Source organism: Ochotona princeps, chromosome 1 (genome assembly GCF_030435755.1).
Source record: "Ochotona princeps isolate mOchPri1 chromosome 1, mOchPri1.hap1, whole genome shotgun sequence".
Classification (NCBI taxonomy): Eukaryota; Metazoa; Chordata; class Mammalia; order Lagomorpha; family Ochotonidae; genus Ochotona; species Ochotona princeps.
In genome coordinates, this window is record NC_080832.1 from 97,102,687 (window position 1) to 97,118,094 (window position 15,408).

The 15,408-nt window shown below is 41.1% G+C and overlaps 2 protein-coding genes across 2 annotated transcripts in view; both read left to right on the top strand.

The window, feature by feature from the left end:
* LOC101533070 (glutathione S-transferase A6-like) overlaps window positions 1-15,108 on the top strand; it is a 56,849-nt gene extending 41,741 nt beyond the window's left edge. Inside the window, exons 2-7 of the mRNA XM_058662206.1 lie at window positions 5,403-5,509; window positions 8,461-8,512; window positions 9,361-9,493; window positions 11,216-11,357; window positions 13,920-14,051; window positions 14,970-15,108. Of these exons, the coding sequence (XP_058518189.1) occupies window positions 5,423-5,509; window positions 8,461-8,512; window positions 9,361-9,493; window positions 11,216-11,357; window positions 13,920-14,051; window positions 14,970-15,089 (666 nt within the window). The 5' untranslated portion in view covers window positions 5,403-5,422 and the 3' untranslated portion in view covers window positions 15,090-15,108. The remainder of the gene's footprint in view (window positions 1-5,402; window positions 5,510-8,460; window positions 8,513-9,360; window positions 9,494-11,215; window positions 11,358-13,919; window positions 14,052-14,969) is intronic.
* The window catches only part of LOC101531866 (glutathione S-transferase alpha I), a 175,638-nt gene that overhangs the window by 50,828 nt on the left and 109,402 nt on the right, over window positions 1-15,408 (top strand). The window lies entirely within an intron of this gene.

Genomic DNA, 15,408 nt, shown 5'->3' on the forward strand with positions numbered 1-15,408 from the left:
AACATACTTCCTAGGCAATTACAGTGTCTTTGGTGGTTGGGGGAGCTGTTGGAAGACATCTTCCAGCTCTCCTCTTCCCTAACCTTTATAAGCTTGTAACTTGTGCTGAATAAACGCACATTCCTCACTGGCTGAGTAACACTGTGGCCTCACCCCTCAGTGACCTCAGGGCATTATGGTCAGGAAACCCTTGCGACCACTTCCTTCTCTATATCTTAATTTCTTGTAGCTTTCCTGTGTAATCTCTGATGAGCACATTAATCTTATATCCAGGGCACCAGAGCTTTTTGGAATACAGGGATAATATATACATAATAAGCTAGGGAAGTTTGTGACCCGAGTAAACCACCTCCCATTTCATATCTTAAGGAAGGTAACAAATGTGGGATAATATCTCATTATCTCCACCTACAAATCTGGTTCGTTTCCCAGCCTCCACGCTGATGCTGATGGAGGGAGTTCAGTGGGTCTTCAGCAAAAGCTGTTTAGACTTGCTGGGCTGTGGTGGTCGTGGGTGCTCTTTGCTCCTCTCTGACATTGTGATCTGTGCACTGCAGACCCTCAAGACCAGAGTCAGCAGCCTCCCACTGAGAAGCCGTTTCTGCAGCCTGGCAGCCAGAGTAAAGGCATTAGAACTATTTCCAAGGTGAACAGAGCTGATGGGATGCCAAGCACATGCAGCAGCTACATTTTGAAACATTGAACATTGAACTACTTACCCGAATGTTGATTGTGTCTAATGTGAAGCTGTAAACTTTACACAACGCAGGAAAATGTTTCTAATTAGAGAAAATATATACATGGTTATAAAGAACTTCTACTTTAATCCCATTTCCGCATAACATTTGTGAAATTCTTTCATATGTGGTAATTAAATAATAAAATTCCTTTGGTCCTTTTAACTATATTTTGTTGTGACTAGGTCAATACAAAGTCAGATTTTGAAACTGAATTAAGAATGAAATATAAGCTCCCGAAAAAAGATGATGAAATTGGCTTTTTTTTCCCACATCTTTCAGGCTGTCCCCTTTGCTTGCACAACACTGCATGACACCGTCTTTGCATCCAGATCTCCACACCCTTAACATGCTGGGGCTCCTTCCCTGTTCACTCAGCCTGGCCCATCCTTCCACCTGACCACATTCCATTCTTCACTTTGTTGCTTCCTAGGACTTCCCGTGGGGTCCCCATGTGCCCTTTCTAGAGCTTCAGGAACACATGGTAACACCTGGAAGCCACGGGTCTCTCCCACTGTCCAGTGAGGCCTGAAAAATGGGCCAGAGCCACTGTGTCACTAGTACCTCATTACAGATGGATAACCACACCCAGCACAAGCCCATTTACACCATGGGTACTGACTGGGGTGTGGACCTGGGCTTTGAACTCCTCAGACAACCCTTAAGACCTGTCTGAGGTCTGTGCTCAGCCATATATTTCTACAAAGCGAATCTACTGAATAGGCCACAAATGCTATATATGAGCCTTCCTAATTGCATATACTAATGATCCAACTGCAAAAAAAAAAAAAAAAAAAAAAGAAAAACCAGTCATGAGACATTTGGGGAGATTAGAACGCTGAATAGTTAATGAAATAAGAAAATCATAAAACATTTACATGATAGTGGAATCATGTGATTAGTATAGAAATTTTCAGTTTTAAGTGACAAGTACAATTCTTTCTAGATTGTTTCTGTTTTGTGCATAAATATTTTCATCTTTATCATAAAATCTTGCCCCCACAGAGATAGAGTCAAAACAGAGGTATAAGTGTACTGCACAGTGAGTGTAGAACATTCTCAAAAGAGGGAATGCTGGCTCAGCTGTCAAATCCTCACCTTGCAAGTGCCAAGATCCTCTATGGGCGCTGGTTTGTATCCAGCTCCTCCTAGTCAATCCAGCTGCCCGCTTGTGGCCTGGGAAAGCAGTAGAGGATGGCTCCTAGCTGTGGGAGCCTGAATGCACATGGGAGACCTGGAAGAAACTCCTGGCTCCTGGCTTTGGATCAGCTCAGTTCTGCCCAATGTGGCCACTTGGGGAGTGTACTAACATATGGAAGATGCTTCTCTGTTTCTGCTTTTCTCTAAAGCTGCCTTTCCAGTGAAAATCGGTAAATCTTAAAAAAAAAAAAAAAAAGAGGTAGTACATGTTCATGCATGTGTGATGTTGGGCTAATCCCGATGGTGTGACAGGTATTAATGAACAGATTAGCATGTTACGTATGAAGAGATTGGAAAGAGGCCATAAGAACACTCTGCCCCTGTAGGTCTTCACTTCTCTGAACTGTGGGCACACGCCTCATTCAGGGTCCACCTGGATAATGTGGGATAATTACACCTCATGTTTATTAGAGTCATTACACCTGTAATGACAATTTCCCCAAACAATGCCATTGTCACAGCACCCAGGGATTACGACCCGCTCCTATATTTTGGGGGGACAGGGAGAGCACCAACATACATTCTCTGGTGGGGATGAAAAGAAGTCACTGAAAATTGCTCAATTAGAGTCACACATAGTTTGAGTTCTGTTTTATAATTCATTCACTTTTGCATTTGCTGGATTTATTTCTTCTCTTAAAAGGCATCTTATTTTTGTTGAGCTACTGTGGTTGTATCTTACTCCAGATCACGATGATTAGAATTTAAAGAGATGAAGGTTATGTTCTCAGGAGATGGAAGTGTATGGAGGACAGGGATATGAAACACACAATGGCAAGATGATGTAAGGAAAGAGAAGAGACGATGGTAGCATAAGCTGAATGTTCCTCAGAGCAAACAGCACTTGCAAAGATCTACAGGCGAGGAAGGGTAAGTTGAGGATAAGGCAGAGAGGAAGATTTTGTCAATAGACTTACTGGTATTAGAAGATAAAGCATCAAACACACAAGCTAATGTTCAGGAAATACCACATCTTATTGTTTTTAAGGATTTATTTTTATTTTGATTAGAAAGATACATACACAGAACAGAGAAGAGAAAGAGGGGAAGATATTTCATCCATTTTTTCACTCCCCAAGTGGCTGCAACAGCCAAAGTGGCGCCAATCCAAAGTCAGGAGCCAGGAGCCTCTTCTGGGTCTCCACGTGGGTGTAGGGGCTCAAATCTGTGGGCCGTCCTCTGCTACTTTCCCAGGCCACAAGTGGGGAGCTGGGTGGGAAGTGAGACCACCACGATTAGTACCGGCATACATATGAGATCCCAGTGAAGTGTGCAAGGCGAGGATTTTAACCGCTAGGCTATCGTGCCAGGCCCATACCCTATCACATTTTAGTGTAAGCACACTGCACAAAATATATGACATGAACTCACACCAGTTCTCTGTAGGAAATTTCTATTTGCCAGGTGTCCTACCGTAATTCTATCTTTTTAGGAGCAAAGCATTCCAGAAGGCTACCAGCTTGCTGTTCACAGGCAGAGCTCACAGCGCAGACTATACAGGTGTCTCAATCCTTCATCCAGTTGTTGGTGACACCACAATGAGTTTATTCACAAGACAGTCCTAGTGGACTGCAGAGCACTAACGTCCATTCAAAATGGATTTCCTAAGCTTCTGTTGCTGACCTTGATAAGTAACTCATTAATCTGGTGTTTCCACAAAATATTGACTCACTGCTTCCTTTCTATTCCTAATGGGTAACCCCTGTGATCCCTGAACATAGTGGGTGTGGTTTTTCCCTAACTGGACTCTACCCTTATTAGTGGGAAGAAGTTATTCAAATGAATAAATAGCTGATTGACACATCGGACTTGGCTGAGTTGTGGAACTACGAGAGTGACAGGCATTAACAATGTAAGTACTGATCTAATAAATCTTTCCATGTTGTGTTCTGCTCTTCTCTGTGTATAACTAGAAAAAAATACTTTAAAATGTGCTCTTACAACAAGAAAAAGTATGCACACTTCATTCCTTTTTACTGTTCTTAGATAATTATTCCAGGGTCAGTATCTCTTGGATACACCTTTATAAAAATGTAGTATGAAGAATTAGGAAAGCTAGGGTGTGAAATTATGATGGCCAAAGGAAAAGTGGCAGCATGAAGAGAAAGCTCTTAGATTTTCTGACACCTGAGTAAATGGTTGAAGGCATGCTTTTAAGTCATCTGGGTCTGTTCCCTCACTTAACTGTAGAAACACCTGTGTGTCCCTTTCCTTCCTTTCTTTTCTCTTTTTCTCTTTCCCTCCCTCTGTCTTCCACACACACACATACATATTCTTATGCCTGTCTCCTTTCCCAACATTTATGCTAACATTTCTTTCTCTACAATATAGTACAAAATTGTTATCAATTATAACAGGGCAATCTCAAATAAGTTTGAAACATTCAAAATTCAGACTTACTGCCAAAGGAATAAGTTAGTCTGAATATGAGAACTTGATTCTAATCCATCCTTTGTCACTAACCAGTTAGATTACAAATTCTGTTCTTTATCTGAGGAAAGCTAGAGAATGGCCAAGGCAGGTGCCTTACCCTTGGCACTGCTGCCCTTAGGAACCAGTTGATGCATTGAGTATGATTGTATCTTGTCCCCTGGAGGATATACAGAGGTCTCACTGTCATTCCCTTCCCAATGTCACCAGACTGTTCTTCGCTCACACAGAGTGACAACCAAAAATGTCTCCAGACATTGTCTGATTTCCCCTTCAGCCAGGGACTCAAGTCTCCCTGGATTGACATTCCCTGAAGTATTGGATTTCTTAGGCACAGACACTTAGAAGTCTTGGTGAGAGAAGTAGACCATCACCTGCATTTAAAAAAGCATAGCATGTCAAGTAAGAAACACAGTATCATTAGAATTAGAAGTCATCAACTATGGCTTGGAATAAATGCAGATACTTCAGTGTATGAAAGCTTTTGAGCAAATGTTACTTCCATTTCTTATATTTTAAAATCAACTCAGAAACTGAAATACCAGCAGCAGATATTGAGCCTAGAAGAAGCATAGAATCAGCGTCCTTTTGATGGAAAGGTTGTAGATTTTTACATTGCCATTTGCTGAAATGTGAGAGTATTTATCATCTCTTGTGCTCATTCTCATTACCTGATTGATGCAGGCAATAGTTTCTGGAGCTACTATATATCTAAAAATATGATACTTCAAAAGAAGCAAGTTTGGAGTTGGGATCATCCTGGAAATTTCAGTAAATATTAATTCTTAACTTCTTTCTGTTTCCACTAGCTCTCGTGCACAGCCACTCCATTTAACTGCTTAAGAATAGTCACATTTTAGCCAACAGGGACGTGGGACTGGTTTGGTACACCTGAGGACTGCTACTGTTGGGCTAAGGAAATGTCATAAGCAAGGCAGAACCTTCTTCCAAATTGTTCATGCTGTCCAAGCAGTCATCACAAGTACAGTCTCTTTCCTCAGTTGCATTGATTTGTTTTTTTTTTTTTATGTTTAGAGAAAGCAGGAACTCCCACCATGGCAGGGAAGCCCATTCTCCACTATTCCAATGACCGGGGCAGAATGGAATCGATACGGTGGCTCTTGGCTGCAGCTGGAGTGGAGGTAGGCTCTAGTGAGGTTGTCTTCAAAATGGATCTTAAATTCTGTTGCCAACATTGCCCAGATAAGCTAGGGAGACATGCTACAGTTATTAGCAGGAGACATTAACAAAAGGGAAAGATGCATGTGGGATTTATGGGGAACTCTGTATTACTTCACAGTTCTGTGAACTTTAAATAATTCTGAAATAAAAAGTTGAGAAGAAAGAAATGACAAGTTATGAAGAAAGAGATGAACAGATTTCATCTAATAAATGTTAATCCTCTCTTCTCATCAGAATTTGAAATGACCAGTTACAATGTGTGGAGCAGAGCTGGATTTGGAGAAATTGTAAAAATAACTTAAGCATTTATATAATAGGTAACACAAGTGTTAACTGAATATGGATAACATTAAAAGTACTAATGTCTTAGATATGGTTATTTGTTGTTTTTTATCATAATCAGTATCATTTTTCATATTTATTTTGGCAGCTAGGAAGCAAAGAAGTAGAAAACAATGGTTCTCAGCTTTTATCCATCAACTTTTTTTTAAGATATGGCTATTTATTGTGGATATTTAAAATATGTCTTTTGTTTTAGGGAAACCTTTAAACTATTTAAGAATTAAAAAGGTGACATCTGGGATACTGTTCAAATTGCTGCAAGGAGGGAAAGTGGGTGAGCAAAGAAATAAAAGGATTTGGAATAATTATTAAGTTTACAATTTCTTCTTGCTCTAGTACATGTGATACATTTACACAATTAGAGGATTTAATTATAATATTGAGAAATGAAAGCACTTAAAGTAAAATGCAACCCGAGAAGCAGGAAGGGATGGATAACTTCAAACTGCCTGGCAACTGTGGCATACCTTCGTTCAGCAATGATTTCTGCTGAGCACCTAGGAAATGCCAAGTTCTGGGATACACAGTGAACAAGACAGACATGGTCCCTGCTCTCAAGTGTTATAAATGGGTGAGTTGAAAGAAGTGCAGCAGCTTTTGAGAGAGCACCTCAGAGTGTTTCAGTGTTACCAGACCTTCCTTCCCAGCATGTGCCCCCAGCAGGGGTCTATGGGATAATTCTGAGTGCTGCCCTCTAGAGAAAGCACTGAGAAAAAAACCTGTCCCTACACACCAAAGGGACACAGCTGCTGGGTTGTTCCAGGGCAACCAATCATGGATGAAATAGATTTCTGTCCGATGGCATTGGACCCTGCGAGGAGCCCTGAGTGGTCTGCAGAAATAGAACAGTAAACTCCCTTCGGGACTAGGGAGAGGAGCTTTCTCTGGTCCTTACTTAGTTCCAGTTTTGGATCCCCACCCTCTCCGGCAATGACCATCAGGGTCACTCTAGAGCCCCCCAGTAAAAACAAAACAAAACAACACAAAACAAAGCAAAACAAAATTAGAATAGATAGAGAAATACAAGGAAAGCTTAGAATCAGACAGGAAACGGTCAGCGGGGACTCACATATACCTTACTAGGTAGGACACAAAAAGAAGTAACTCCTCACTGGAGTATTTAAGATTTCTCTGCACACCACTCCTAAAACTGTTCTGTGCCGCAAATGTTGACATATGCATTTTTAAAGTTATAAGTCAGTTTAGACTATCCTAAAATCTGCCAAGTTCAGTAAAAATTATGCTTCAACACTATAAACTGCTAAATACTAAAATGAAAATAGACACGAGACAGCTGAGTAGTATCCTATAGCCATTTTGGATGCATATCAGACGGTTGTATATAAACTAAAAATGAAATGTCAATGAAGTAGTCACAGAATATGGTTAAGAACTTGCATTTTCTAACATATCAGTTGCTCAATACCCTGTCAATTAACTCCATAATGTTGTAAACTGTTGTTGATGTTATGTTGTGGCTTTTAATTGGTCTGGACGATGTTCTGCCAGCTCTGCTTTCAGACCAGAGATGGTCTCTCCAAGAAACTGTTGAATTTATCTGGACAATAAGATGCTGGACTCTATGCATGGTACATGCTTGCAATGAAAGAAGCATGACTGGATTTGAACTGTAATACTGCAACAAGGTGGAGTAATCCACCATGGGGGGAGGGAACGGGGAGAGAGGTTGGGGGCACCTCAGAGCCTATGAAATGATGTCATAAAATGAAATGCAATTAAAAAAAAAAGAAACAGATTTCTGTCAAAATCCTAAGGAGAACTTAGACTGTTGAGCTCTTCCTACACCACTATGCATGGTACTTTACTAATTGTAGTACAGGCGTTAGTAATTTAATCCTCATGGAGACCTTTAGCATCAGCATGATTACTAGACTCATTTTAGAGATTGGGATAGTGACACACAAAGAGATTTAATAACATGTCCATGGTTAGGCGATATGAAACTTGCGCAACCATCTCAGATATCAAAATGGTTCCATTTATCTTCGGGAACTTGCCCAAACAGCACTCACAAAGGTTAACTTTGCTGAAACTTGAGTGGGTGACTCCATCATTTAATTCAAAATCTGTATATCCTGTTATGCCCCATATTTTCCAAAGGAGTTCTGTTTGTAAGACTTGCAGCTGTGCAACCACATGGATTCATTTCACTCATGGCTGAGCTCCTGCAGAGTGGGATGAAGTAAATTGTAGAAGGCTCATGGTGGCAGAATGGTAGCTGGCTACTGCTTTGGCTTATTCCCTGCTGGGAACTTGCTAGGCTCTATTCTCATTTCAGGGAAAGACTCTGGCTCTCTTGAGCTACTACAACTCTGGGTTATGGTCCTGGCCACTTCTGCTGCATCACTCTGCTGTTCCTGAGCTACTACAACTCTGTATCTAGAAAAACTTCATAGCCCTTTTCTCCACTGACACCTCATAGATCCAGGCTCACCCACAAATTAACATTAATATTAACATTAATGTTAATAACAAGGATCATCAGGTTTAAAAGCCCATAATTCATAGAATGAACTAATTAATGTTTGTATACTGTTTCTACTTCCAGTTTGAAGAGAAATACATAGAAACGCGACAAGATCTGGAAAAGTTAAGAAATGGTGAGATCAAGTATCTAAATGCTTCTAAACACGGTGTCTAGGCAACAGACATTGCCTATTTGTGCGTGGCACCTGGGAATGGGAGAAAGGGAGGGAGTAGTTAAAGCATAGGGGTACTGTCCATGAGGAGAGCAGAAAATACTGTAAAAACCACACAGGACTAAACATTTCTAAAGTAATTTCTGGAACAATGTGTTGCCCTGGGAATGCTCTGTTCTTGCTTTCTGTATTTGATACATCGATGCCCTCCAATCCCATTATGTACAGGGACATGCATTAGAGGAAATGAGAGGAGATATCTTCAGCAGTTATCTTTACTTCCTTTCCATTTTCAGTTGGGTCCAGCAAAAACTGTGGGCTGCTTAATGAGATAGTGCTGAGTTGCTGGAAGTCCAGGTAAGTGTGTGAGGAGGTAGAGGGAGAACAATGATCAGCAGCCACGGGGTCAAGGACACAGGCCCACCTTGCACAGAGTGTCCACAGGTGTAGATTGAAAAACCCACCAAAGGCATCACAGAGCTGGCCTTGATGTCACAAATGTCACACAATTTGAGAAAGGTCCTCTTGTACATGATTCTCAGCTAGTGACCCTACTGAATCCTCTGCCAATTTCCATGTAAATTATCCAGGAAGATAAGTGAAAAATCCCCAGAACTAAAATGTGTTCAATGGAAATGAGAGAACCAATAAAGGGCTAAAAAACAGAAGGGAAAGTTGAGAATGATATCTCAATTAAAATACTATTTGTTGAAAACTTTAAGAAATTTTAGCTTTATTAGTTTCAACATGTTTTCTTCAACAGAGTGTATCTATAGACATTTTGCTGTTTTCTTTTCTTCTTTGCAAAGATGGAGAATTGTTGTTCCAGCAAGTGCCCCTGGTTGAGATTGATGGAATGAAGCTGGTGCAGACCCGAGCCATCCTCAACTACTTTGCCAACAAACACAACCTGTATGGGAAAGACATGAAGGAGAGAGCCCTGTACGGTATAATTTCTGTTCATACATCACAGATAGTACAGGGATGATGAGGCCCTTCTTCGAGTGGACAGGGCCGTGACAGGGGAGCAGAGGCAGTAGCAGTGGGGATGTGAACATGCACTGAGGTCCAATGCAGCAGAGTCTCGGGAAGCACAGGAAGGGAATGTTTGGGATGGATTTAGGTGAGTGTGATTATGGCAGAAGATGCGGTTCGTGGACACAGTCCAGTGACAGCAGTTCCCAAAGCCTGATGACAAATGAAGTCAGAGGATGGAGGAATCATGGTTTTAGGAGTTCAAGCTTTAATGGCCTGCACTCCAGGCCGTGACTTGCAACAAGACACAAAATGGCAAGCTGAAGACCTGGAAAGGAGGGATCCCAACAGCTGATTCTCAGGTTCCAAAAATGATAAGGATGCCTATTTGAACTGATCAGCTTGGAAAAGGGTAGTTGCTGACTCAATACTACCAATAGTGGCAGCTCTTTTCTTTGTCTTGATGGCACTGCATGATTGAACATAAAATATCATCTAGAGCTCTGGGCAGCTATTGGAAAGGTAAAATGTAAAGGAACCAATCACCCAGTGATTCTGCTGCTAGCTGTGTATCCAAGTGAAACAAAAATGTACCGTCACAATTAGTTGCCATAAAATAAACCGAATGTCAATCAGCAGAGGAATAAACCAAGTGTGCTATAGTCATAAATAAAATAGGATTTGGCAATGAAAAGGGATGCTACACTGATGCAAGCTACAACATGGAAAAGCCTTGAAAAGATTGTGTTCCATAAAAGAAGACGGACAACAAAGGATACATATTGCATGATTTCTTTTGTATGAACTGTTTATAATATTCAAATCCTCAGAGAAAGAAATTGGGTGTGTGATGTTCTGGGGACAGAGGAAAGGATGATGGGCCAGTGGTTGCCAAATAATGCAGGGTTCTCTTCTTAAAAAAATGGTGGTAAAAGTGTTCTGCAATTATAAATTGTGGATATTTGCAGGATTCTGTGAATGTGTAAAATCACTGGGTATAGTACTTTAGAGGAATTACAACTGTGGTATGTGGATATATAACAATATCATGTTAAAATATGTTATAGAAAATCAGTGTGAAGAAACAAAGGCTTGCTGTCACACACATTGGCTCTTATGGAATTGCACTATGTAATGGGATGTTTTAACTGGAAACGCAAGACATGTAGACAGACTAGAGGTGGGCAGCAGCCTGTCAAAAGACTTATGGGAAGTAGTTTGGAGAACTTGTCACATTGGGCACCACAAATGAACCTGGGAATTATGGTGGATAGAAGATGAGGAGGAACAGGTGTGAAACAGCCATACCAGCGATGTTTCTGCAATTGATGCAGACAGCAGAGCTCCAGTCACATGAAGAATGCTGGTGATTGTGCACAGGACATAATTTGAGAAAGATCCAATTCTATTGATAGCTTCAGTGGCCACAGCAGGGATCATATGGCCTTCTCTCAATACAATGACTCTGAACAACCCTTCTTTTAACTGTAGTTGGTCACAAGTCCAAGAAAAATCTGAGACATGTATCTACCTTGTAGACTGTTTAAGGACATACATGTTAACAGTTCATAGCATGGTGGCTTCCAAATAATGCCTCCACAGGATGTCTTTACCACATAGTTTGTTATGGTTTTCAGCTAGGAAATCATATAAAGCTGGAGGCAACTGACTGGTTGTTTTATTTCTTAGGATTGACATGTATGATGAAGGCATAGCAGACCTGAATGAACTGATTATCCTTTACCCATTCCGTGATCCTGGAGTAAAAGAAGCAAACTTTGCTGAGATCCAAGATAAAGCAAGAAATCGTTACTTTCCTGCCTTTGAAAAGGTAAATGGAAGTTCTTGGTCTTTTGGGGCACTCAGAGTTGAAAGGCTATATCTGTGCTGAGACGATACCTTAGGAGCTTGGGTTCCAGAATGAAAATAACAAACTGGTGGACTTTGACATTTACTTCTCACTGTTGGGAAGCATGAACACACAATGCACAAGACTTAGGAACCACAGGAATGGGTCATTTCAAAGTTACGCTTCAAATATGGCTAATTTTGAGCTGTGTTGTTTTGTTGTGAACAGGTCTGGTGAACTCTGGCATCCCTTTTATAAGAATATTAATAGTATTAGTATATTTTTTCCTGAGAACTTAATTGTGTCCTGAGAGTCCCACTTAGGAAGAGAATCCCAGTGAGTGTTTGGATCTCAACATTGCAATTCTCAGAATACACAATCTTGTGCTACACAAGATTGTCTGAACTCCCTGGGGGCATTAACACCTACTTCCAAAGGAACTTCCCTTAATAGTCCCTTAGCACCTTAACATTTAGGCCATTGGGTCTAATAGAGTATAAGAAAAATTATACCATTTATGACAGAGGTGATATTTTAAAGAAGATTTTAATTTATTGGTATCCAATCTAGAATTCTCTCTTTGGCAAGAGTTCACAGTCATAAATAAATTTGGGTTATACAAACATACTACGAGGTATATAGATTGTGCAGACACCACTGAAATCGAGTGAGGTAAGCTGTCCATCAGTAGAATATTGTCGTGATTCAGGGATGGATGAAACTTTCTGTTTTTTTTTTTTCAAAGACTGATTTATTTTTATTAGAAAAGCAGATTTACAGAGAGAAGTAGACACACACGCAGATATATATATATATATATATATATATATATATATATAGAGAGAGAGAGAGAGAGAGAGAGAGAGAGTTAAATCTTTCATTCACTTGTTCACTTCCCAAATGGCCATAATGGTTCTAGCTGGGTTGGTCCAAAGCCAGGAGCCAGCAGTCTCTTCTGGGCTTCCCACATGGATGCAGAGGCACAAGGCTTTGAGCTATCCTCTGTTGTTTTCCCAGACCAGTAGTAGAGAGCTGGAATGGAAGTGGAGCAGCCAGAATGTGCGCAAGCTCTCAGATGGGATGCTGGCACCACCAGTGGAGGCTTAGCCTGGTATGCCATGACATCGGCCCTGGATGAGAGAGATGTTTGCAGAAGGATGGACAGGAAAAGATAGCTAAGAGAAGCTAACCAAAAATTATAGATAAAATATGAGAACACGGCACACGTATTTTAGGGGAAAGCAGTGGAAACCAAGGAAAAAGCCTTTACCATAATATGTAGCACTAATTTAATATTTTTCTTTGAGAGCAAAAGAAGAACATTTCAAGAACTAAACTACTTGCAAATATGCTAAGTGAAATACACAGGCCCCAAAATAATATTAAAAGCTCTTATAAAAGATACAGGTGGTTAAAAATAAACCAAAGACTAAAAGGCAACACCCATTTTGTAAATCCTTGAATCATTGTTTTATTCATCCAATAAGGACTAACATTGTTCACTCTACCTATGCAAGGAATGAGGAATTAAAAGGAATCCAGTCTTTAAGTGCTCTGTCCTGACCCTATCTGTGCTGACGGTTTGGGACATATTGGCCTGAGAACAAGCTCTCTATCCCGTGGTGTAAGCATATAAGCACTGAAATCAGAGTCCTGTGAGCATCAGTGAGCAAAGTATATTATAACATAGGGTTTGACACTGAACTTGTGCTTATCCTAATGATGTGGGTTGTATAGTCTAAAAAGGGCATTTACAGAAATGTTCAATGGGGTTTTTCTTTAGGGGGAAGCACAATGTATACTTCTCTTTATTCTCCATGTTTACTAAATTGTTGAAATATTTTCATGTGCATCTCATGTTACCCTAAAACTTTTTGGAAAATATTAATGTTATAAAATGTGAAAAAAAAAATCAGAGAACACAAGGATACTCACGACCTAGATGGGAAAACTAACATTTTCCTTTTCACCTCCTTCTCTATCAAAAAATGTGTTATTTTTGTGCATTTTGAAGTATGTTGCAGACCTCACTCAGGGTAGTTCCTGAACTGTAATTTAGGAGACAAAGAATATGACTTCAAGTTCATCCATATGTGCCCCACATTCCTGAAATGGAGTGAAGGGAGTGGATAAGAGGAGATCTGTAGTCGGAAATTGTCTCCTCACAGGAAAGAGAAGTGTGTTGTGTGGAGCTGCATTCCAGGGTGGATTGAAGAGAGTGCAGGGTAGACATGGGTTTTGAAATGTCAGGGATGCAGCCATCAGGGCATGGAGAGATGGGAACATCGGGCAGCAGGGGCTAAGTCTTTGGCATAGGGGGAAGGTGCAAGTGAAGGTGTGTGGTGTGCACACCCCAGTGAAATGGGAGTGAGAATGAAAGGATCTCCTGGGCTTTCACTGAGGAGTGACCAGTGCCCACTCCTCTTCCCCATAAGCCAGGGTCCTGGAGAAAGGTCTGGTTCTCCATGTGTGTGCCAGGGAACAGCAGAAGTGGGACTAGCCTCACTAGCCTGTGACCAGGATTTCATTTTGGTGATTGACCAGGTGTTGAAGAGCCATGGACAAGACTACCTGGTTGGCAACAAGCTGAGCAAGGCTGACATTCACCTGGTTGAGCTTCTGTATCATGTGGAGGAGCTGGACCCCACCATCATCACCAGCTTCCCTCTGCTGCAGGTGCCTCACTAGCCTTGGAGGGCAGGGCCCGTATTTCTCATTTAACATCTAGTCTCTGGAACTGTGATGTTCTGAACCCTATCCTTCAGGTTTGCGCATGTACACATGTGTGCAAACAGACACACACATACACATACACTTGAACATGAGCTTCTAGACTCTGGTTCTGAGTCATGAAAAGAATCTTGCTTTGCAAGTAAATGTAGATGAATATTGTTCCAACAATATGAATATTGTCATTTTGCCTTTTAAGAAAGCGTGCCAATGCCCAGCATGTCTTTCCCTAATCCATTTTCCAGTGTGGTATCTCTTCCTGATTCCTCTGTAATTCCCTTCATTCCAGATGCATATTTGTCTTTCCACAATGAGTCCATCTAAGCAGGTGCCTTCCTTAGGATTTGCTTCCCTCAGCACTGGCTCCAACAATCAGATGTTGTATTCCTCTCTGTCTCCTACTTTCTCTTGCCAAAACTTCTGCCTCAGTGCTCAGTGTTGAAATTGGTGTGAGTGGCCTCAGGCTAACTTTTACTATTTTCTGTCTTCCATTCCAAGAGTTTTCACTTACCTTCATTTTCTCCTTTGTAGAAGTTTCTGTGTTTCAATATATGATGCACACATCTTCCTCATTATATTGTTTAAGAACTATGAATGTGCAAGTTTAAAAAAGAGTGAGGAAGACAGTGTTGACATAAATTGAATTATTCCTTAAACATGGCATGTGGCATGAGAGAATGTTCTTGAACTGTAGATTTGTTCCCTCATTGCATGCTCCCTGGGGCTCATTTCCCAGCCTCCATGTGGTGCTGATGGCGGGGACTCAGTTGGTTTTGTCTAGCAGGGCTAGGTCTTCCTGGGCTGTGTTACTGATGGCCTGAGTGCTGTTTGTTCCTCCCTGAAGCTGTGATCTGTGCCCTGCAGGCCCTCAAGACGAGAATCAGCAGCCTCCCCACAGTGAAGAAGTTCCTGCAGCCTCGCAGCCAGAGGAAACCACCTGTGGATGAGGAATGTGTAAAAAAAGTATTCAGGATTTTCCATTAAATAAAGGGTACATGAAGCAGTTGTAAACCAATTTTCTGAAGTTTCTCAGCATGAAGGAATTTGCCTAAATGTTAATCCTAGCCATTTTGCAACCAGTAAACCTTTTTTTCAAATTATTTATCGTTAGTGAAACCAGGAAAATGTTCTGAGCAGACTTAGTAAGATGTGTTCCTGTGAACTGGTGGTATGGGTCCTAGCTGGTGTGCTCCAGTGCTCCATCACATTGGATAATGACACTGTGCTCAAGTTCACGTCCTCCTCAAGGATCTAGGGGTACCGGCGTGGGTTTTGAACACTTACACAACCCCAAACTCTACAA